The sequence below is a fragment of the Hydra viridissima genome, unplaced genomic scaffold (assembly GCF_058129835.1).
Source record: "Hydra viridissima isolate aposymbiotic clone 2 unplaced genomic scaffold, HvirCarnegie_v1 scaffold_2, whole genome shotgun sequence".
NCBI lineage: Eukaryota > Metazoa > Cnidaria > Hydrozoa > Anthoathecata > Hydridae > Hydra > Hydra viridissima.
The window spans coordinates 4,094,102-4,113,133 of NW_028324301.1; the positions used below are offsets into that span (position 1 = coordinate 4,094,102).

The 19,032-nt window shown below is 30.0% G+C and overlaps 3 protein-coding genes across 5 annotated transcripts; 1 reads left to right on the top strand and 2 right to left on the bottom strand.

Moving 5' to 3' along the window:
• Positions 1–3,094: 3,094 nt before the first annotated feature.
• On the bottom strand, positions 3,095–5,308 carry LOC149891618 (cysteine and glycine-rich protein 1-like). Its single transcript, XM_090079658.1, has 4 exons — positions 5,117–5,308; positions 4,417–4,440; positions 3,984–4,140; positions 3,095–3,258 (listed from the first exon to the last, which is right to left on the bottom strand). Exons 2-4 carry the CDS (start codon positions 4,423–4,425, stop codon positions 3,146–3,148), a joined length of 279 nt encoding a protein of 92 aa, XP_089935784.1. The 5' UTR covers positions 4,426–4,440; positions 5,117–5,308; the 3' UTR covers positions 3,095–3,145.
• Positions 5,309–5,693: 385 nt separating this feature from the next.
• Positions 5,694–6,567, bottom strand: LOC145198341 (cysteine and glycine-rich protein 2-like). Of its 3 annotated transcripts, none has more exons than XM_090079659.1 (4): positions 6,434–6,567; positions 6,265–6,312; positions 5,955–6,114; positions 5,694–5,869 (listed from the first exon to the last, which is right to left on the bottom strand). In XM_090079659.1, exons 2-4 carry the CDS (start codon positions 6,268–6,270, stop codon positions 5,757–5,759), a joined length of 279 nt encoding a protein of 92 aa, XP_089935785.1. In that variant the 5' UTR covers positions 6,271–6,312; positions 6,434–6,567; the 3' UTR covers positions 5,694–5,756. The 3 variants fall into 3 exon arrangements, with proteins under 3 accessions (XP_089935785.1, XP_089935786.1, XP_079930212.2); XM_090079660.1 differs by having other exon boundaries at positions 6,470–6,491; XM_080074086.2 differs by lacking the exon at positions 6,434–6,567 and having other exon boundaries at positions 6,265–6,331.
• Positions 6,568–15,580: 9,013 nt separating this feature from the next.
• LOC145183462 (uncharacterized) lies at positions 15,581–17,549 on the top strand. The gene is made up of 3 exons (XM_080058820.2): positions 15,581–15,853; positions 16,196–16,267; positions 16,437–17,549. The coding sequence occupies exons 1-3, from the start codon at positions 15,779–15,781 to the stop codon at positions 17,295–17,297; spliced, it is 1,008 nt and encodes a 335-aa protein (XP_079914946.2). The 5' UTR covers positions 15,581–15,778; the 3' UTR covers positions 17,298–17,549.
• Positions 17,550–19,032: the final 1,483 nt, after the last annotated feature.

Here is a 19,032-nt window from a genome sequence, read left to right on the forward strand (position 1 = left end):
CTGTGCGTGAGAAAAGCAGAGAGAGAACTCACAGACTTCATGACAAGTAGAGCACTTGAATTGAACTTCAATAATCAAAGAGTACCAAGGGGTATTTGTTCTCATTGCAAAAATGTAATCTAAAACATGTTTTCTCAGCATGTTTTGGATTACATCTCTACGAAGACTATTCAGAAAATATTTATGAATTTAACAAGTTATATTTCAGCCTAGCAATTGGAGTAACACCCAAAGCACATGCTGTGATTTTCCACACCAAGAAATTCATCACCAAGTCCAAGAAAACTCTCAGCTAAATGCTGTGAATGAGCGAACAGTTAACAAAAAATCTCCACTCAGATTTCTAGAAACATTGGCAAAGATCCAATAGGTCCAGTACACATCCTGACTATGGAAATTCACTTTTCGATTGTGTAGTTGACTACAATAGCAAGCACATTTAAAAGCAAATACTAAACATTACTTAGTACTTACATGAACCATCAGAATTCAATGTAATTGTTTTTGTTTCTTCATTTTTTTGTATGATGGAAAAGTTTACAATAAAAGAATTATTCCATGCAATTTTTTTTTTGTTTGTAATACCTTAAAAAGTTTCATTTCTGCGAGTTGAGAAAAATGAGAAAAACATTCCGAAATTATCATTAGAACAGTCATTATGTACAAAAAATATTAAAAATTGTTATGGGCGAAAATACTTGAAAATAGAGATTTTAAAACATTAATATCTCGCTCGGATGTAGTTAAAAGATTTTGAAAAAGTGGTTTTTTGTAATCCCATAGTGCGTACATTAATTCTCCCATAGGGCTTTGCTGGTTTATTTCATATGTATTAATTTCAATTTTGACTGAGTGTGTTAGTGCAAGGTCGGAAAAATACGGCGGGTGGTGTAAGGCAATATCTGCTAAGAGATAAAATCTTGTTTTTGATTTGACGTGAACAATGTGGTCTTGCATTTTCATCCAAAAATATAACTGGTCTCGACGACGACCCAACGCTTGATTAACTCGTCCTAGTTCTCGACAATACACATCTGAATTCACCACCTGACTCTTTTGTTCAAGAGTTCTTAATGCACATTTCCGCACACAGACCAAAAGACACAGAGCATATTCTAATCATATAAAAAAAACATACTAAAAAAAGTTAAAAGTGCGCGAACTTTTGCACCACCCCAATAAAAATCTTATTTTGATTACGGTAACTCAATGACTTGATCTTTTTCATATGAACATGTTTTCTTCATTCTGAGCTGAAACAATTATCAGAATGTGGTATTTTACTTAGCGAAACAACTTTATGCTTTAAAGCAATACCATAGCCGAAAATGAAACAATTACTTCCAGGCATTTTGAAAAAATAATTCTTAGAATCGCTCCTTTGTTTTCCATTCCACGAATAGAATAGCGAGCTTTATATTTTTATGACTATGATTGAAGAGTTTAACGTGTTACTCAGAAAAACCATGCAACAATTAGATAAAAATAGCAGAAAAATTAATAGTGTCATTCGAAAAATAATCTACAGATCGCTACAAAACTCAAATAGAAACTTTAAGGGTAATAAACCATGAAGACAACTAAAAAATTATGGCAAAAAGGGTGTTAAAATTTTGTGATTTTTAAACATTTTTAAGTGTCTTTCACTACAAACAAGTTTTGACTTTGTGATAATCGTTACATTTTTGTTTCATTATGTCACTAGGATATGAAGATTGATAGCCAAGCAAGTCTTACTTATATTTCTGCAATGCCCGAGCGTAAAAAAGTCTAGCTTGACTTAGTTTTCGAGACAAAGAGAATGTCAAAAAGATATTTTTTTTAAGAAAAAGGCATAAAATAACGTATACCTCTAACACAATACTAGAGTTATGATAAGAATAATCATTTATTAATGTAATAACTCAAAGCCGAAGCATTTTATTACGATTATGGCAATAAAACAAAAAACTTTTGCGAGAACACCTGAGCTTTTGCGAGAAATCTTTTAAAGAATTTTCATGGTGGTGCTAATAACTTAAGCATAATTTATTACTCATATCTTAAAAATTGGTGTTGGTGGAATACTGGATAAGAAAAGGATTAGTTCAGGTTTTAGAACTTTTATTTCCTATTACTACTGATGTGGCATTAACAACGGTAAGGAAGAAGGGAAGCTAATTACAAAATCGTTTTTTTGTCACGGACTCTTGTTTAGAGTAGTATCATAGTAAAGAATTTTCTTGGTCGAAAAATTTGTTTGGTAGTGTCGTGCTTATTTGTAGGCAGAACAATTTTCTCAAAAACCTTCAAGAATTACTTTTACTCTGATATCTATCTTTCCGGATTAGAATTTATTCGAAAGAGTAGGCGGTTATCAAAAGCGACAGAGCAGAACTTACAAAGACCTTGTTTATTCTTGAAATAATGTTCAATATATTTTTCATGATATTTGAACCATTCTTTTGTACGCAACTTGTCCTTACCATTTTTTAAACTGCTTTTGGTTCAAATAAATTTATAGGTACTTTACTGCCGATCAAATAAAATAATAAGTGCCTTAAACTCTTCTAATTATATATTGGTAAACAATACAGAAATGTCTTTCTTAAAAATGGCATTTAATTACCAATTGTTTGCATATATTAAGAAATTCAAATATATTACGCAATGGATTACGTTTAAATTATAAAAGGTCGATATTTGTCAGGACAATTTCCTGCGAAAAGAAATAGAAATCCCATTGAAGCATGCTTGTAGAATATTTTGCATTTCTGAAAAGAAAGAAAGAAAGAAAGAAAAAAAAAAAAATTCAGAATGTGTAATATTTTACAAACTGCACAAGCTCCAATCAGATAAACTTTCTGTTTGCAGAGTGAGTTAAAGTCATGAATTAAGTATCCTCTTAAGTCGGTTAAGAGGATATTTAAGAAAGGAACTTTTTAATGCATTTTTGTAGAAACACTTAAAACTTAAAAACTCATTAAATTAAACCCAATGTAAAAAACGACACATTAGGCTATAATTTATAATAAGTCAAAATTATAGCCATTTTGGATTTACTAACTCATCAATAAAATATCAATGGTAATAACAACAAAAATAACACTAGCAATAGGGGATAGCAAAGATGAATATTATACAAACACAGAAATTAAATAAAAAATTATTTTCCAGTATTGGTTAAAGCACCAGCACCACCACCATATCCATAGCCTTTTGGTCCATAACTTCTGCCGTAGCAACTTTTACAGTATATTTCACCTACCCCACCATCCTCTAAAAAAGATATTCATTGAACTAAAATAACCCAAGACACTTGCTTTATATTGAATATAATACCAAATTATGTTTTACATATAGAAATATCCTTCTTAAAAATTTAATAACAATTCTCTGGTAATAAAACTAAGATTAGAGATTTGATAATACTAAACCCTTGTTAGGTTATTCAAAACTTTTATCAGAATAACTTTTAGAAGGTACATCAAAATATTTTAGAAGTTTTGAAATAATTGGTGCTTCATTTTCCCTATTATAACTTTTTTTTTTTTAACCAAATTTTTAAACATGTTTAAAATTTATTAATTTATAAAGCCTACTTTTCAAATGCTTAAAATTGTCAAATGTTAAATATCAAAAAACAAGTTATATTCCATAAACTATAAAATATTGCAAAGCTTAAACAAAAGTTCAAGTTAGTCCAAAAAGTAATAGCTAAAACAAAAAATGCTTAATACTATTATTTTATAATTTATATGAACAGCATATATAATAAAGATGAATAGCACAAAAAACAGTGAATAATTTAATGTAAACTAAATTTAACACCAAGTTTTCTTTCTAGCATCTAAAATGGTTTTTCATAAAATTACAAGCATAACATGACTCTTTAAAGCAAACTAGAGTTTTATTGTTTGTGATTAAAAACAAGGAGTAAATATTAACATCTCATGAAATAAAATTTAATTGAAATACATTTCCAATACTTGAATTCCACATACCTGATTTCTTTTCTGCAACTGTATTGGAGTCTAAAGATTTATTGCAGTCTTTACATGTAAAGCATCCACGTTTGTGCCATGATCCCCCAGCTGCAATGATTTCTTCATTTGAATAAACTGATTTACCACATCGACCACAATTTTTACCACCACCCCACTAAAAATTTATTTACTTACTTTTAAACAAAAACACATTTTATACTAACTAAATTTATTTGATAAATGTATATTACATATATTATTACATATACATACATGTACATACATGTACATACATACATACATACATACATACATACATACATACATACATACATACATACATACATACATACATACATACATACATACATACATACATACATACATACATACATACATATACAAATATAAATATAAAAACTAATATACATATATAAATATATATACAAACCTGAGGCATCTTTACTTCAATTAACTAAAAAAAAATATTATACAGCTAAGCAATTTTAACCTATAAAATTTGTTTTTTAACTACAATTAACCAATAAAAAATTCTTGCACAAAAACAACTACAGTTAGTTTTTACATACTGGGATTTTTAAATTACCTGTAATTAAAACTAAATTTCCTAAATATTTTGTCCAAATAATTACAATTTTATAATAATGTAATAACTTCAGAGCAGTTCTATATACTTTGCAGTTGATATGTTTATCATAGCAGTGTTGTTCTCACCAAATGCAAAAGAAATAAAAAATAATCTCATATAATAAACTAATTTAGATGTTATATGGCTTATCTGTTTGATATAACTTTTAGCTTTATAAGATTATTATAAAAAACTAAAAAAATCAATTTAAGCTTTATATTTATATTTACAGTTTAAAATAGTTTGCAAAATTGCGCCTCCTATCGATTTTAAAGTATAAATTCATTGTTTCTGTCTCTATATAATAGATATCGCATTATACCTTTGTATTTATCTTTACTTATAAACTGACAAAACAATCATTTTCAAAAGTTTGATTTCCGATTTCTGCCTGTTAGAATTAAATGCTTGTAAGTTATAGTTATAAGCACATTTTTGTAAGTAGTGATTTTTTTTTTTTTTCTAGTAAGTGTTAAAAAAAATACAGAAATAAAAAACTTACTTGAACGAATCGAGTATAATAAAAGTCAGTAACTTGGTAGGTGTTTAAAGGAGTGTAGAGTCTTTTAGTAAGCGTGATTGCTGGTAATCAAGTGTTATTATTGCCAAGCCCTCATTTAGCAACTCCGACATCGGCGTTATTTCGAAAGGAGATTTTCCTTCATTAAGAAAAAGCTCTCCAATGGAAAGATTGTCACATGATAAAAAAACTATACACCAAAACAACACTTAAGGACGTTTTTCATTACATAAAAAAGTATATATATGGTTTTTATTCAAAGGAACAATTACTAATAATTGTTCCTTTGAATAAAAACTATATTTACAATACTTAACTTAGTTCCCAGGTTTTTTATTTCACAAAAAAAAAAAAAAAAAAAAAAAAAGAAAAAAAAATCAAAGTTACCTTCATAACGAGGTTAATTTAAAATTTAAATACTCGTTTAAATAATTATTTTCTAAAAGTGACCCAAATAATCCTACTCCCAGTTGCAATTTAGTGATGGCTAAAAACAGGACGCAAGTATATTTATTTTAAATTGTTATATATTAAAACATAAGCAGCAAGAGAAAACACATTTTTAAGAACTAATTTTATTTAGAAGGATCAGTATCTACATGTTTAGAAGGTGGCAAACGATTTATTTTCCAGTGTTGGTCAATGCACCTGCACCACCGCCGTAACCGTATCCGGTAGGCCCATAATTTCTACCGTAGCAACTTTTGCAATAAATTTCTCCTACACCTCCATCATCTAAAAGAAAACTTATCGAAAGTTAATTTTACATGTAACGGCTTTTTATTGGTGTAACTACGAATACTAAATTATAACAAGTCACCTGATTTCTTTTCTGCAATTGTATTAGAATCTAAGGATTTATTGCAATCTTTACATGTAAAGCATCCACGTTTATGCCATGATCCTCCAGCCGCAATAATTTCTTCGTTTGAATAAACCGACTTTGAACACCGTCCACATTTGTTTCCTCCTCCAAAGTTCTTTTGAAAAAAAAAAAAAAAACTATAATTTAAATTCAAATGGGAATTATTAATTTTAATTTTGTTTTAAATATGAATCAGCGAAAAAGAAAGAAAATTAAAAAACCTAATATGCGGAGGAGAAAGTTAAATAATATTATAAACTCATACAGGCATTGCTTAAATTTGAATCCTTCAAAAACTGAATCGATATTTCACCTTCAAAATGAAAGAATATCTAAGTGTAAGTTTAGCTGCTTGTTAAAATTAATATACAAACAACACAAGTTAGCAAGCACACAAAACACCGCCTTTAACAAAAAATTCTTTGCAAACTTACAAAACTAAAAAAAAATCTGTTTATGATATATTCGACCTGTCACGTTTAGAATTATTGACGCTTTTAAACTATGGACTGAAAAGAAAACTTTTACAGCTTCGATGAAGGGTGTGCTACAATGAAAGAATCCTTTTAAGGCTTTGAAAATTTTCTAGTGCTTTGAACGGGTCATAATATTATCATTCACAACAGTGCTATTGTTACAGTCTCTTACTGAAGTGACTGGATCAATGGTTTTGTATGCTTTGTGTGAGCTTTGTTTACTTGCGACTGTTTTTAATTTTCTTGCAAGAACCGTAAAAGTCACGGTTAAACAAAAAGCAATTTGCGTTCATTTTTTTAATGAAGGAATTAAGCTAGTTTTAAATCAAAAAACTAAATTTTTTTTAAAGCCAGACATTAAACTGAAAAAAAAGTTTTCGTATTTTCATTCACAAATTTTTCGAGTGTCATATTTTTAATATCAAAGAAGTTTATTGATTGGTGGCTGATTTGGTTTACAAACTGTAAATTAGATGATAATAAATAAACCTACACTTTAAAATTAGTCATTTTTTCAATTATAAAGATATTAAATTTCTCTCTCCGGAAGAGTTTTTTTTAAAAAAAAATTCACTAGTAATAAAAAAAAAAAAAAAAAAGAAAAGAAAATAGAGCGATCATTATCAACCTAAAAATCTACAATAAAAACAATAAGCGTTTGGGAAAGTATTATGAAGATTGACAAATATACTTTGTTTTATGACGTATCAAACAAAATTTAGGTTTATTATTTTAGTAATTGAAAATGTTCATTATTCAGATAAAAATGGGAATTCCAGACTTTCAATATATATATATATATATATATATATATATATATATATATATATATATATATATATATATATATATATATATATATATATCCGTCATTACAATTCTTTGATCTTAATAAATAATTATGTGAAATCTTTGGGGAAAAGAATTATTAATGAACTATTAACTATATATATATATATTTTACTTTTTAGCAAACAATATTTACTTACTCTAGATCAATTTAAAAGATATATTCAGTCTTAAATATTTTTTTTTTTAAAAAAAGTACCTTTTAGGGATATTTGACAATCGCTGATAAAAATGTCTACCGCGGACATAATTATTAACTGATAAAAACTAATGTTTCTAAGCTATATTTGTATATTTTATACAAAATGATTTACAATTTTTCAGATCTATTGTTTATCAATAGATTCTAGAAAGAGATTTAGATTATGTTTCAGGACTTCATAGGAATGGTGAGGAGTGGGACCTAACTAAAGATGATCCAATCAAATCAAATTAAACCGCAAATTTTGGTAAACAATGACGAATTTTTAACATCCTATGAAATCGTTTGAAAAGATGTTTTTCAACTTTTTTTTTTATAATCACATGGTCAAGGTGATCTTATAGGTTCAAGCTGAGCATCTTTTAGCCACATTTAGTGCCGGTTTTAAAACCCTCTGCTCTTCCCCATTTGGTTAGACAGATGTTAGATGACAGGTGCTAAGTGATAAAGCTTAATTACAAATCAAGTCGGAAATGGCAAGACTAATGAACATGGACAATCTCTTTAGTTTGTAACAAAGCGTTCTAGTTTGTAACAAAGCGTTTTAGTTTGTAACAAAGCACTTAATAAACTTATATATATATATATATACAGCATAATAACTTTATTCATCATAGCATTTTCAGTATTTTTTATCTCATCTAAATTTATATCTATACTTTTGTAAATTTTATAGTTTTGCCCAAACGTTTCGGATTTTCAGTCTTCTAGTTAATTAGATTGAACTAATTAGGGGGTCTGAAGTATGCATAGCTTGAATGAAAACAATTTAGCTGCTTCTTCTCCCATTAAACCAAACGAAATTGGTAAATTGATGATGTTTTTGTCAGCAATGTAGAATCTAACACTCAGAGACACTATGTTATTCAATTTAAAAAATATTCTATGAATCCGAATGCACACGTCACATAAGAAAAACTTAGTTTCTGCAATGGTTTCTTTATCTTGACTTCAAATTACTTAATATTGGGTTGAGGAATAATTCATGAGCGTTTTTTTAAAATTTATTTTAAACAAAAAAACTACAACGATTTAATCAATAATATACTCTCCGTTGTTGTTTACGACTTCCTCCCATCGTTCAATAAGTTTTTCGATGCCTCGGCGATAGAAATCTCCCGGTCTTGACTCAAAGAATTCGTCCAACCAAGCCCTCAATTCCACGTCATTATTGAACGATACACCGCGCAAAGCGTTCGAAAGCGATCGAAACAGATGAAAATCTGACGGCGCCAAGTCTGGAGAGTATGAAGGAATGAGGCAGCACTTCCCATTCGAGTTCTTGAATCGCGGCTTTGGTCGTATTGGCGATGTGAGGACGGGCGTTGTCGTGTTGCAGAAGAACGCCATTTCGCCTATTTGGTCTTTTTTGCTGAATTGCTTCGTTGAGTCGGTGCAGTTGTTGAACGTAGAGCTCCGTATTGACTGTTTGGTTGCGCTCAAGCAGTTCGTAATGAATTATGCCTTCCCAATCCCACCATACACACAACATGATCTTTCGAGGATGAAGGTCTTTTTTTGCTCGCGGAGTCGCTTGTTTTTTGGGGCTGAGCCATTCTTTTCGCTGCTTCATATTGACGTAAAGGCACCATTTTTCATCGCCAGTGACAACGCGGTAAAGAAAACGCTGTTTGTGACCATGTGTTGAGCGATGACGAGCGAGCAAACCGGCGGCGATTGTGGAACGTTGATTTTTGTTGTTTTCGCTCAAAGTGTGTGGCACCCAAGCGCCGAGTTTCTGAACCTTGCCCATTGAGTGAAGGTGGTTCACCACAGTTTTTTGATCACAATCCATCTGCTCCGTCAATTCTCTGGTCGTTTGACGTGGATTTTCGTGAAGAAGTTGATTCAATCGCTCTTCGTCGAACTCAATTGGTCGACCGGTGTGTGATCCGTCCTTGAGGTCAAAATTCCCATTTTTGAAGCGCGAAAACCAACGGCGGGCGGTACTTTCAGGCATTGCTCCTTCTCCATACACAGCACAAATCTCACGAGCAGCTTCGGCGGCCTTAACACCTCGATTAAATGCAAAAAGCAAATGGTGTCGAAAATGCTCAGTTTTGTCCACTTGACATTCCATTTTAATGATCTGAAAATACACAAAAATAAAAAAAAACTAACAAATCAAAACACACTATCTTGTAGAGCAAAACATTCTCTTTCAAACAACATAAAACATTTTGCCAATGCATTTTATTTCTGCGTGCATTTTTAAATTTGAAAAAAACGCTCATGAATTATTCCTCAACCCAATATATTTAAGCTGAAGCCAAATGAAAGTATCAAAACTTTCACTTTTGCAACGGTGATTATTTTAAAGAACAGTGTCAGTTAAAAAAGTTTATAATGAGTTTATTTACTTTTAAATTTAGTTTGGATGTCGTGTAGTAAAGTATATTTTGTTAGCAAATTTTTTTACAGTTATATTTACATTTCATATTTTCGAATGGATGTGTGCGTCTATGTATCCGAGAGTGTTTAAGCACCATGGGATGTATTAATTGATTTTTTCAGCTTTTAAAATTAGGCGTCAAATAACTGAAAACTTCGCGAGCTAAAAACCAATACTTTGCGCCACAATTCAAAAGTTACTTCAAAATAACTTATTAGTCGAAACTAACCGATATTTGTTTCGATAATAAGTTTCGATATGATTTGATAAATTTCGATATGAAATCTTAGTTCAATTTTTTACAATATTTTGTATAAGATATAACTAAATGTTAAGTTAAAAACATTACTTTTATTTATTTTGCAAAATATTTTTTAACCCCATTTTTAAGATTATGTTGTTAAAAACAGTTTTGCCGGTCAGAAGGAAAATTCACCTGTTTGCTTGTTTTTTAAAATAAAAACAAAAACACTCAAAAAATTATTTATTTGTGACCGGCTGGGAGGAAAGTTACCAAAAGTGCGGGATGGAGTTCAGAGTGCCAATATGTTCACTTTAGTCATTAGCATTAATGTAAACAAATTTACAATGATATTCCTTCAAATTCCCGAGATTACATATAATATTATAACAATAATATTAGTTTACAGATAATATTATTCAAACAGGCATTTATGTTAACTTTTCCATATTATGGTTTTTTGTTACTAATTAATAATTAGTTATAAGGAAAAAATCTAAAAAATTGTGCAAAACATTCTTCAGAATTCATACAAAGCAAAAACATCAAGAATGAAAATAGCTAAATTTTGACCTCAACTTGTATTTTACTGATTTTCTCGTTATATAGTGACCTCACTTATGGTACCTTTTCTCCCAGCCGGTCACATTTTTTTTAAAAAAAAAAACTTTTTAACTACCACTTTTTTAATCTAATGTATAAAGCCCAAAGTTTGTATGTGTGTATGTGGGTGTGTTCTTTATACAAATCCGCAGTTTTGATCGGATCCTCACCAAGTTTTACATACAGGTTTAATTTTTCCCAGGGAAGGTTTTAAACTAAGTTTTGGACGTTTCGCACTCCATGTTCAGGGTGCTTGTGGCTAGAACCAAGTTCAAACCCCTCAGACCATTCCTTGCCCTCAGCGAGGAGGTGATTACGGAGCTAATAATTTCAATAATTTTTACCAGTGAAAACCGAGAAATTTTAAATATGTGTGAGCGGTTTTTTATGACAATTTTTGAGGGATATTTTTTGAAAAGTATACAGTATAAATGAATTAAAAAATTTGAAAAGACAGGTTTTTGTTTAGAGAGAAGATTATTGTGATTTATCGATTGTTTGTTGCAAAATGGCTACTTTACCACAATGTGGTTTAGTTGCCAAAAACGTGACAGCAGAGCTACAAATTCATTTCTGTTTAATACAGTAAAGTTTTACATCTAATTGCTGGAAACGTTTCTACATTTATTACAAGCGAGAAGCTGTTCGACAAATATTTAATTGCGTTGAAAGTTGACTCTATTTTATTTTGAGAGCGAATCGTTTTCTCAAGAGTTAAGTAAACCTTTTAAAAAACTAATTTCTGAGTAAAAGGTTTTAAAGATGGCTGCCCTCACATACTAGTAATAACTTAGATAAAAATCTAAACCTAACCGACAAATCAAGTTTTATAGTTCAATGAACTGAAAATCTAACAAAACATCAAGGCAATCATTTAGTTCCTTAGCTCTGTGGGACCAATTCGACCGATCGAGAATGCTTCACCGATGTACCTCAGTAAAAATTGAAACCCCCAATGGAGTTAGCCGCTTTACGAAAGAAAGTTTCTTTGGCATGAGAAAGATTTACAAGTTCAGATTTTAAAAGTCTGCTATTGGAGATGAAAAATGTTGTAATAATGATAGAGAAGAAATATTTTTTTATCAAGAAATTAAAAATCCTAAAAAAGATTTTGCTAATTTTGTGAAAAAGTCTGAAACTATCTTCCTGTTTATTGTATGGTAGAAAACAAAGTAAATTAGTTAAGCATATTTTTATATTAGTTTTTTACTTATAAAGTCTAATCGAAAAAGTTTTAACTAATTTCTCTCTGAAATTAACGATTAAAAATAAGTGTGCTGAACGTTACATATAATTTTAACGATTGTGAACTGTAAAATTCTTTCAACTTTTGTAGAAACTTTGTTGTGACAAAAAGCTGTAAATATTGCAAAACACCATTCTTATGCTACAATAACGACAGACATATGATACCTACCTTGATACCTTTTGAGTATAAAATGCTCTTATAAGCATAAGATACTCTTATGATAAAAAGTTTTTAACAAATCTCAAGAAGATCCGGATAAAAAATATTTCATACCAACTTCCATTTATTATATTGAACAGGTGAGGAAAAAGTAATTAAAGTATGTCTATATAGTTAAATTGACCTAGGCCTGTAAATAAATGAACTGTTCTATTATAATTTATTTGTGTTATTTTTATTTTCTAATTTAATTTTTTTTTCTCCTATGAATGCAGAAATCTTGTTCACGAATATCAATAGCGATATCACCATAGTAGTAGCAATTAAAACTCTACTTTCAGAAAGTTCTTCACATGTATTTCTCCGGCAACCTCACAATTATCATGCAATTTACTCACAAGGCTACTGTTTAAGGAAAAACTACCGTTTTGGGTGAATTGCATTATAATTGTTAGGTTGCCGGAGAAATATATGTTTCAACAGAACGCCTACCGATTTCCAAACAACAATTAATTAGGTATGATGTCAATCCTCAATCCTCGACAAAATGAATTAATTCGAACAAAGAAACATTGATCAAACTGTATTAAGGGCTGCATTCGTATTAGAAACACCTCTTTCACTGTTTGATAATCTTGGGCAAACGCATTCGGTCCTCTGTACCGTTCTTACATAAAAACAAGTTTGGGAACCACTTCTTAAAACAGAATACGGATAAGAGAAATAAACTTTAGAAAAAAGGATTAGTCAAACACTTTTTCTTTCTCTTATTACCGAAGCAAAAATATTAAATTACCGGCGTCCGGTCATTCGGTTTTTTAACAAATAATAACAAATAAAGTACAAGTTCTGTATCAGCCATTTAAGATCAGTTGACTTTAAAAAATTTACTTATTGAAATAAAGTTAAAAGATTACAGAAAAAAATAGCAATATGTCGCATATGTTATTTTATTTTGTTACAACCCTTTCAGACATTTGCGTTTGTTTTGCTATTCGATTAAAACCGTTAGATTTATTTTAATGAAAATATATAAATAACAAATTTATGTGTAAATATACCGCCCTGCCATGTTAAATGTATTCCGAAGTATTTTTTCAAAATTGCTGAAAATTGGACCTCAGCAGATTGTTTCCTTTTGCCATGGCAGGACAGTATAAACTTGTCATACCAAAAAAATTGCCATTTTAAACGTACAAAGAGTTCTATTTTAGTATTGATGCATAAAAATATTTATGGAGAAGGCATTTTTCTTTTTAAGAAGTACAACGACCAAATAAATTCAAGAAGGACAGTATGTGCATGGTTAAAATTTAATAAATGCTAATGTAAGAATTACTTATTTTTGCAAGCAACAAGCCAACCTGACCCATCTGTTTACCATGAATGGAGAATAATGTCACTCTAATGATATTCCAGCTCTTTTTATTTCATTTGGAATAGAACACGATTGCTCATGATTGACACTTGTTCATCGATGCATCTAAATCCAGCATAAAATGCTCAAGATTGGTAAAGACCCTTGATACGAAATTCAAATACCTGATTCAGAATTTTCCTGCGTTGAGTTTAGCAAAAGATAAAGAGGGACAAAAGACAAATACTTAATGACAACAACTTCCAGCACACATTGGATAAAATTTAACAGGCTGCTTGGAAAACATTTCGTTCAATTTGCTTATTTCTTCTTATCAACGATCTTTCTCAAAACCACACGGATACTGTTCAAGAATTACTACTGTCATACGAAGCTCTTGGATGTCCTTTAAAATCAATATCCTGATTTCACACATGGGCTTTTTTCCCTGCTAACATAGATAGTGTCAGCGATGAGCACGGTCAAAGGTTTCACAGAGATATTTATATAATGGAAAAATGCTAAAAGGCAAATGGTCACCTGGAATGCTAAGCAACTTTTGTTTGATGATACAGCGCGATGTTCCCGACGTGGATTACAAACGGGCTTCTTGAGCAAAACACTTTTAGTCAAGCTTTTTGTGACAAAGAAAGGACATGTAATAAGCTACGCTCAGAAAATTTGAACTTTGCAGATTTGTAAATGCGTATTGTATAGCTAATAACTTTGTAAATTATAATATCTTGCTTTTCATGCAGTTATACAGAGGTTATGCAATGAAATGTGTCTCTATTGCAAACTAGAAATTTACTCGTCCCGTTTATTTGTAGTTGTTTTTTTGAATATTGCTAATTTACTAAAACATGTTTAAAACATGTTTTTATAAAAAAAAAAAAAAAAAAAAAAAGGCTACACATGTTTTTAAAAAAAAAAGTGGTTGATGGCTCAAGTAGGACTTTAAATATGAAATCTGTAAAGTCGAGTTACTATAACACAGTCATTAGCTTTTATGAAATTTTCCAAAAATATTTTTTTATTGTTCAGTAGAACCAGAAACGTATTTTCAAAACTATCAAGCGAGTCATTGATCGAGAAATTGGACAACACATTGCGGATAAAATTATAAAAGTCGTTTAAAAAATTCCCAGAGAAAAAATTTTAGTCGTTGTCACACTTGCAATCAAAACAGTATGGAATATAATTACTGAATAGTTTAAAACTTTTCCTGTGTTGACTCAACAAGCAAATACAATTGCAAATATAATTTCAATGTAATTTTTGTTATGCAACAGCTGTTCCCTAAATAATTTAGCTGCATTTCAAACAACATTTTGCTTTGCATTATATGAGTGGTTCAGTGCACAAATCGATTGACTCCACTTTTGAAAAATCTTAAATTTTAGTGTTCAAGCACTTGGTGCAGTCAAAACTTTTTGTATTTATAACAACTCTCTCGAAAAATAAAGATTAACAACGACAAAATTTTCTTGCATTGTAAAAAATAATTTTAAAAAAACAATGTGCATTATTCATCTCGTTTCTCAACTTTTAGTTTTCTGAGTTAATCGATTTGTGCACTGAACGGCTCATATTATAAGCTCCCATAACAACCAGAATAGACCAGCCCTACCCGAGGACCAAGCGATTGTTTTAAGTTAAACATAATGTACGTATAATTTATTTTAATACCGTAAGCCGTTTTCATTTTGAAAATTAAATTCTTTACGAAAATGAGTTGTTCAAAATAACATAAGTATTTTTATTGCTAGTAAAAAAAAAAAAAAAAAAGAAATTCTCTGTAACGGTATGTAATGTGAAGACGATAAGAAGAAGTTTCTGATTCAACATCCCGAAAACCGGTTTTGAATGTGTCAGTTTTTATTAAAAAAAAAAAGTTATTTTTTATTACTATAGAAACTTATTTTATGTGTTGAAACCCTTTACATTTTAACAAAAAAGTTTTATGATCCATTATGTAAAATAAAGGAATGTGACGTTTTAGCTCGCTTACTCATCGATATTCACTTATCTTAGTTACCGCTGGCCATAATTTGTTTTGCATTAAAGTGAGGCAAACCAGCCAAGATGTTATGTAAGTGTCTGGACATCATAAATAGAATGTCTTGAAGGCGGTGGGCTACTCTTTTGAATAGTTAATACATTTAAGGTTCCAACGGCAGTGAGACTTATTGTAAATTTGAAACAAATATATAATATCACTTCAACAAAACTGTAAAAATAAAATTAAAAAATGTCTCCTGTATTTTTGCCAACTCAAGTTTTCAAGGAAGCAAGGAAAAACAAGATGCAAGGAAAAGCTGGAAGGGTAAAAATAACTCTCTTCTATACTTTGTAGAATAGACATTGTACCTACTATGCACAAACTGTCCCGAAAACCTATGTAGCTTTTTAACCTTTTAACTGTCATGTCATACTTAAAGTGTAGCTATATTTGGTAATTATCTTCAAGTAGCTAGCAAGCTCTTTTGTTACACACAGTATATTCATAAAACCTATAAAAAGTAACTGCAAAGCTATATTAAGAATAGTTTCCTACTTATGTGTTTTAATAATGGGTACCCATCCCAGCATTTTGAGGTCTTGTGTTTGTATTTATAATGGTTTACACTTTTTTATTTTTGTTTTCTAAAACAATTTATTTTTAAAGGTTGTTACATCTTGGAACCAATTTGCTGGTAACCTAAAAGAGGCATTTAACTTGTATGTGTCAGAAAAACAAGTATGTAAAATGGTTATAGTTTGAAAATAATTTGTGTAGATGCATGATTTATATTATTTGGATTATTTGTTAAATTAGTATTTGAATAGCCATAATTTACTTCTTATGTTTGCCATATCATACCTAAGTTTTTATTATAGAAAGTAATAATTTTTATATGATCCTTTAGGCTGAATTGTATTTATTGTTAGAAGAGATCCCACGTGAGATCCGAAAAGCATTACCATTAAAGCTGTTTCTTTTAGCTATTGCACCTTACCTGATTTACCTAATTCTCTATAGTAATTATACACGTTTTCGTATGATAACTGGTTTAGAAGAATTGCGCAAGCCGAATTTAACGTTTCTTCCTTGGTTAGAATATATGGTATTTCATTTTTATCCGCATCGCTTCCTATCAAAGTTTGCATCACCAGTTTTAGATTTTTTAGCTGCAATACCATACCTGATTCATTTCCCATTGCCTGCCTTATTTTTAATATATTTGTTAATTGCTGAAAGTCGTCGAAAGTATGTATTTCCATTTCTTTGGTGTGCAGGATGGGTAAATCTAGTCACAATAATAGTTCAATTAATTTTTCCTACTGCTCCTCCTTGGTTTGTTGATAGTGCTGTTTTTGATAATGAAGGCAACTTTATTAAATCTATTTCAAATGAAGCAGGTTTTCACCGCCTAGATGCACTACTTGGTCATAATATATTCCATGGAATCTATTCTGCTTCACCTCTTAAGTTTGGTGCTTTCCCATCACTTCATGTTGCTTGGCCTGCCATTATACTTGTAAATGAGCCATGGATCAGTAAAAGATTTGCATGGTTTCACATGATCTGGATATCATGGGCAGCCATGTATTCAAACCATCACTATGCAGTGGATGCATTAGGAGGAATTCTTTTAGTTTTTGTTGTTAACTTGTCAATGATTAAAATCTGGAGTCCTTTCCACTCTTCCAGTCAATTACGAGATTTCCTAATACGTACACTTTACCTTAAAAGGACTATTGATACACATGTTCTTAGAGAACTATAGGATTTGTCTTTACAATTTATGATCTCTGTAATATTTACAAGATCTGATGATTAATTATTTTCATTTTAAAATTATTGCAGAATGTTTAATTTTTTCATGTTTGATTCCTAAATTAGCTTAGTGCTTTTTAATTTTTGCTTTCATATGATCAAATGCTTCAAAGTTTTCTTGACTATCTTTCATAATCTATTTTTTAATTTCTGTTGTTATGTTTAAAATGTATAAAGTTTAGTTAAAAAATGCCTACTCTGAGCTTGGATTAATTTTTTCGCAAAAATGTTACACAAATGTTAAAGGATAAATAAAATCAATTTAAAGTTAATAATATAATCAACATGTCATGGGGTCAATAAAGACTCTCAAAATTCTAACACATTTCTAAATTTTCTGATTAATCTATGTGCAATGATTTAGTATAAAAAATTTTAGCTAACGTAAAAAAATCTCTCAATACAATTAGTAAACATTGAACAAAATCAAGTGATACTCAATAAACACATAAATTTTAGATAAGATTTATTGTAATTAGTTGTAACTAATTAATTATCCAATACAATCACATACACATACGTACATATTTACACACATATACACACAAAATGTTTGCAAGATAGATAAGTGTGAACATTTGAACTGAAACTATATTTCTTCTATATAAGCTGTGTGTAAATGTAAGCTTCATCTCAAAGAATATAATTAACCAGTTAAAGAATCAAGATCGGAGAAAGAATTGTTTCGTCTATTTGAACTATTTCAATGTACGGAAGTATCGGTAAATTGTTTAAAAAGTGGCAAACGTACTGTCTCCCTTGACGCCCTGCAAATGGTAACTGTTAAACACGGACGTACTTTTTTATATCTGTTTTTTTTTCCTTTAATTATATAAATAATATTAGTATTTAAGGTTATAGCTAAAAGCAAATAAAGGTTTCTGAGATTTATAACAGATTCCTTTATAACAGTTCTCATAACTTAGTGAGATGGCTTAATGAAAAACGGGAAAGTATCCTCAGGCGCCTTTATAAGCGTATGCATTTTATAACTATTACAATTTTCATCAAAATTCATAAACATAATTATGTTGAATTATGTCAGTGGTATACGGCTGACAAATTTTTCATTTTATAAAATGTCCTATCAGAATTTATCTGATATCATATCTTCAACAGAAATGGAGCCTTCTTTCACTTTATAACACATGAGTTTTAAATTAATAGCTCTACTTCACTTCTGTGTAATAAAGGTTTAAATAGAGACTTTAACATTTTGCCTGTTGTTATTGTATGTAGTGATCGACCGGAACTGGCATTTTACCAGAACCAAACCGAAAATAGATTTTTATTAGTCAATGCTAACTTGATTTTGGTATCTGCATCTTTTTCATAGTTTTTCCAAAGCCCAAGACATTCACACTCCCAAAATCGTTTAACTTTTCTTTCATTTTGGTAGATGAAAGTGCGTTTGGCTCTATTTGAGATTGCATAATAACTTTTAACAATGTGCAAAAAAGATGGGCCTTTTTCAATGTCGCCAGATTGTTGCAGGAGCCAATACATCTTCAAGAAGTTCAAAGTTGTCCATTTGGGTACTGATAATGCTTAGAAAAAAAATAACGATAAATGATATTACAAGATATGAATATTAATTTAAAACTAACTTAAACAAGAAAATTAATTTGTTTTCACACAGAACCGAATCTTATTTACATTAATTCTCAAGCTGAACATCTATTTGA

Bases quoted from the DNA above. Each gene is read 5' to 3' on its own strand.
- LOC145183462 (XM_080058820.2), top strand. From the start codon at position 15,779: ATGTCTCCTGTATTTTTGCCAACTCAAGTTTTCAAGGAAGCAAGGAAA. The intron at 15,854-16,195 runs GTAAAAATAACT...TTATTTTTAAAG, and splicing joins TGCAAGGAAAAGCTGGAAGG to GTTGTTACATCTTGGAACCA. The intron at 16,268-16,436 runs GTATGTAAAATG...ATGATCCTTTAG, and splicing joins TGTATGTGTCAGAAAAACAA to GCTGAATTGTATTTATTGTT.
- LOC145198341 (XM_090079659.1), bottom strand. The intron at 5,870-5,954 runs GTGACTTGTTAT...GTTTTCTTTTAG, and splicing joins AATTGCAGAAAAGAAATCAG to ATGATGGAGGTGTAGGAGAA.
- LOC149891618 (XM_090079658.1), bottom strand. The intron at 3,259-3,983 runs GTATGTGGAATT...TATCTTTTTTAG, and splicing joins AGTTGCAGAAAAGAAATCAG to AGGATGGTGGGGTAGGTGAA.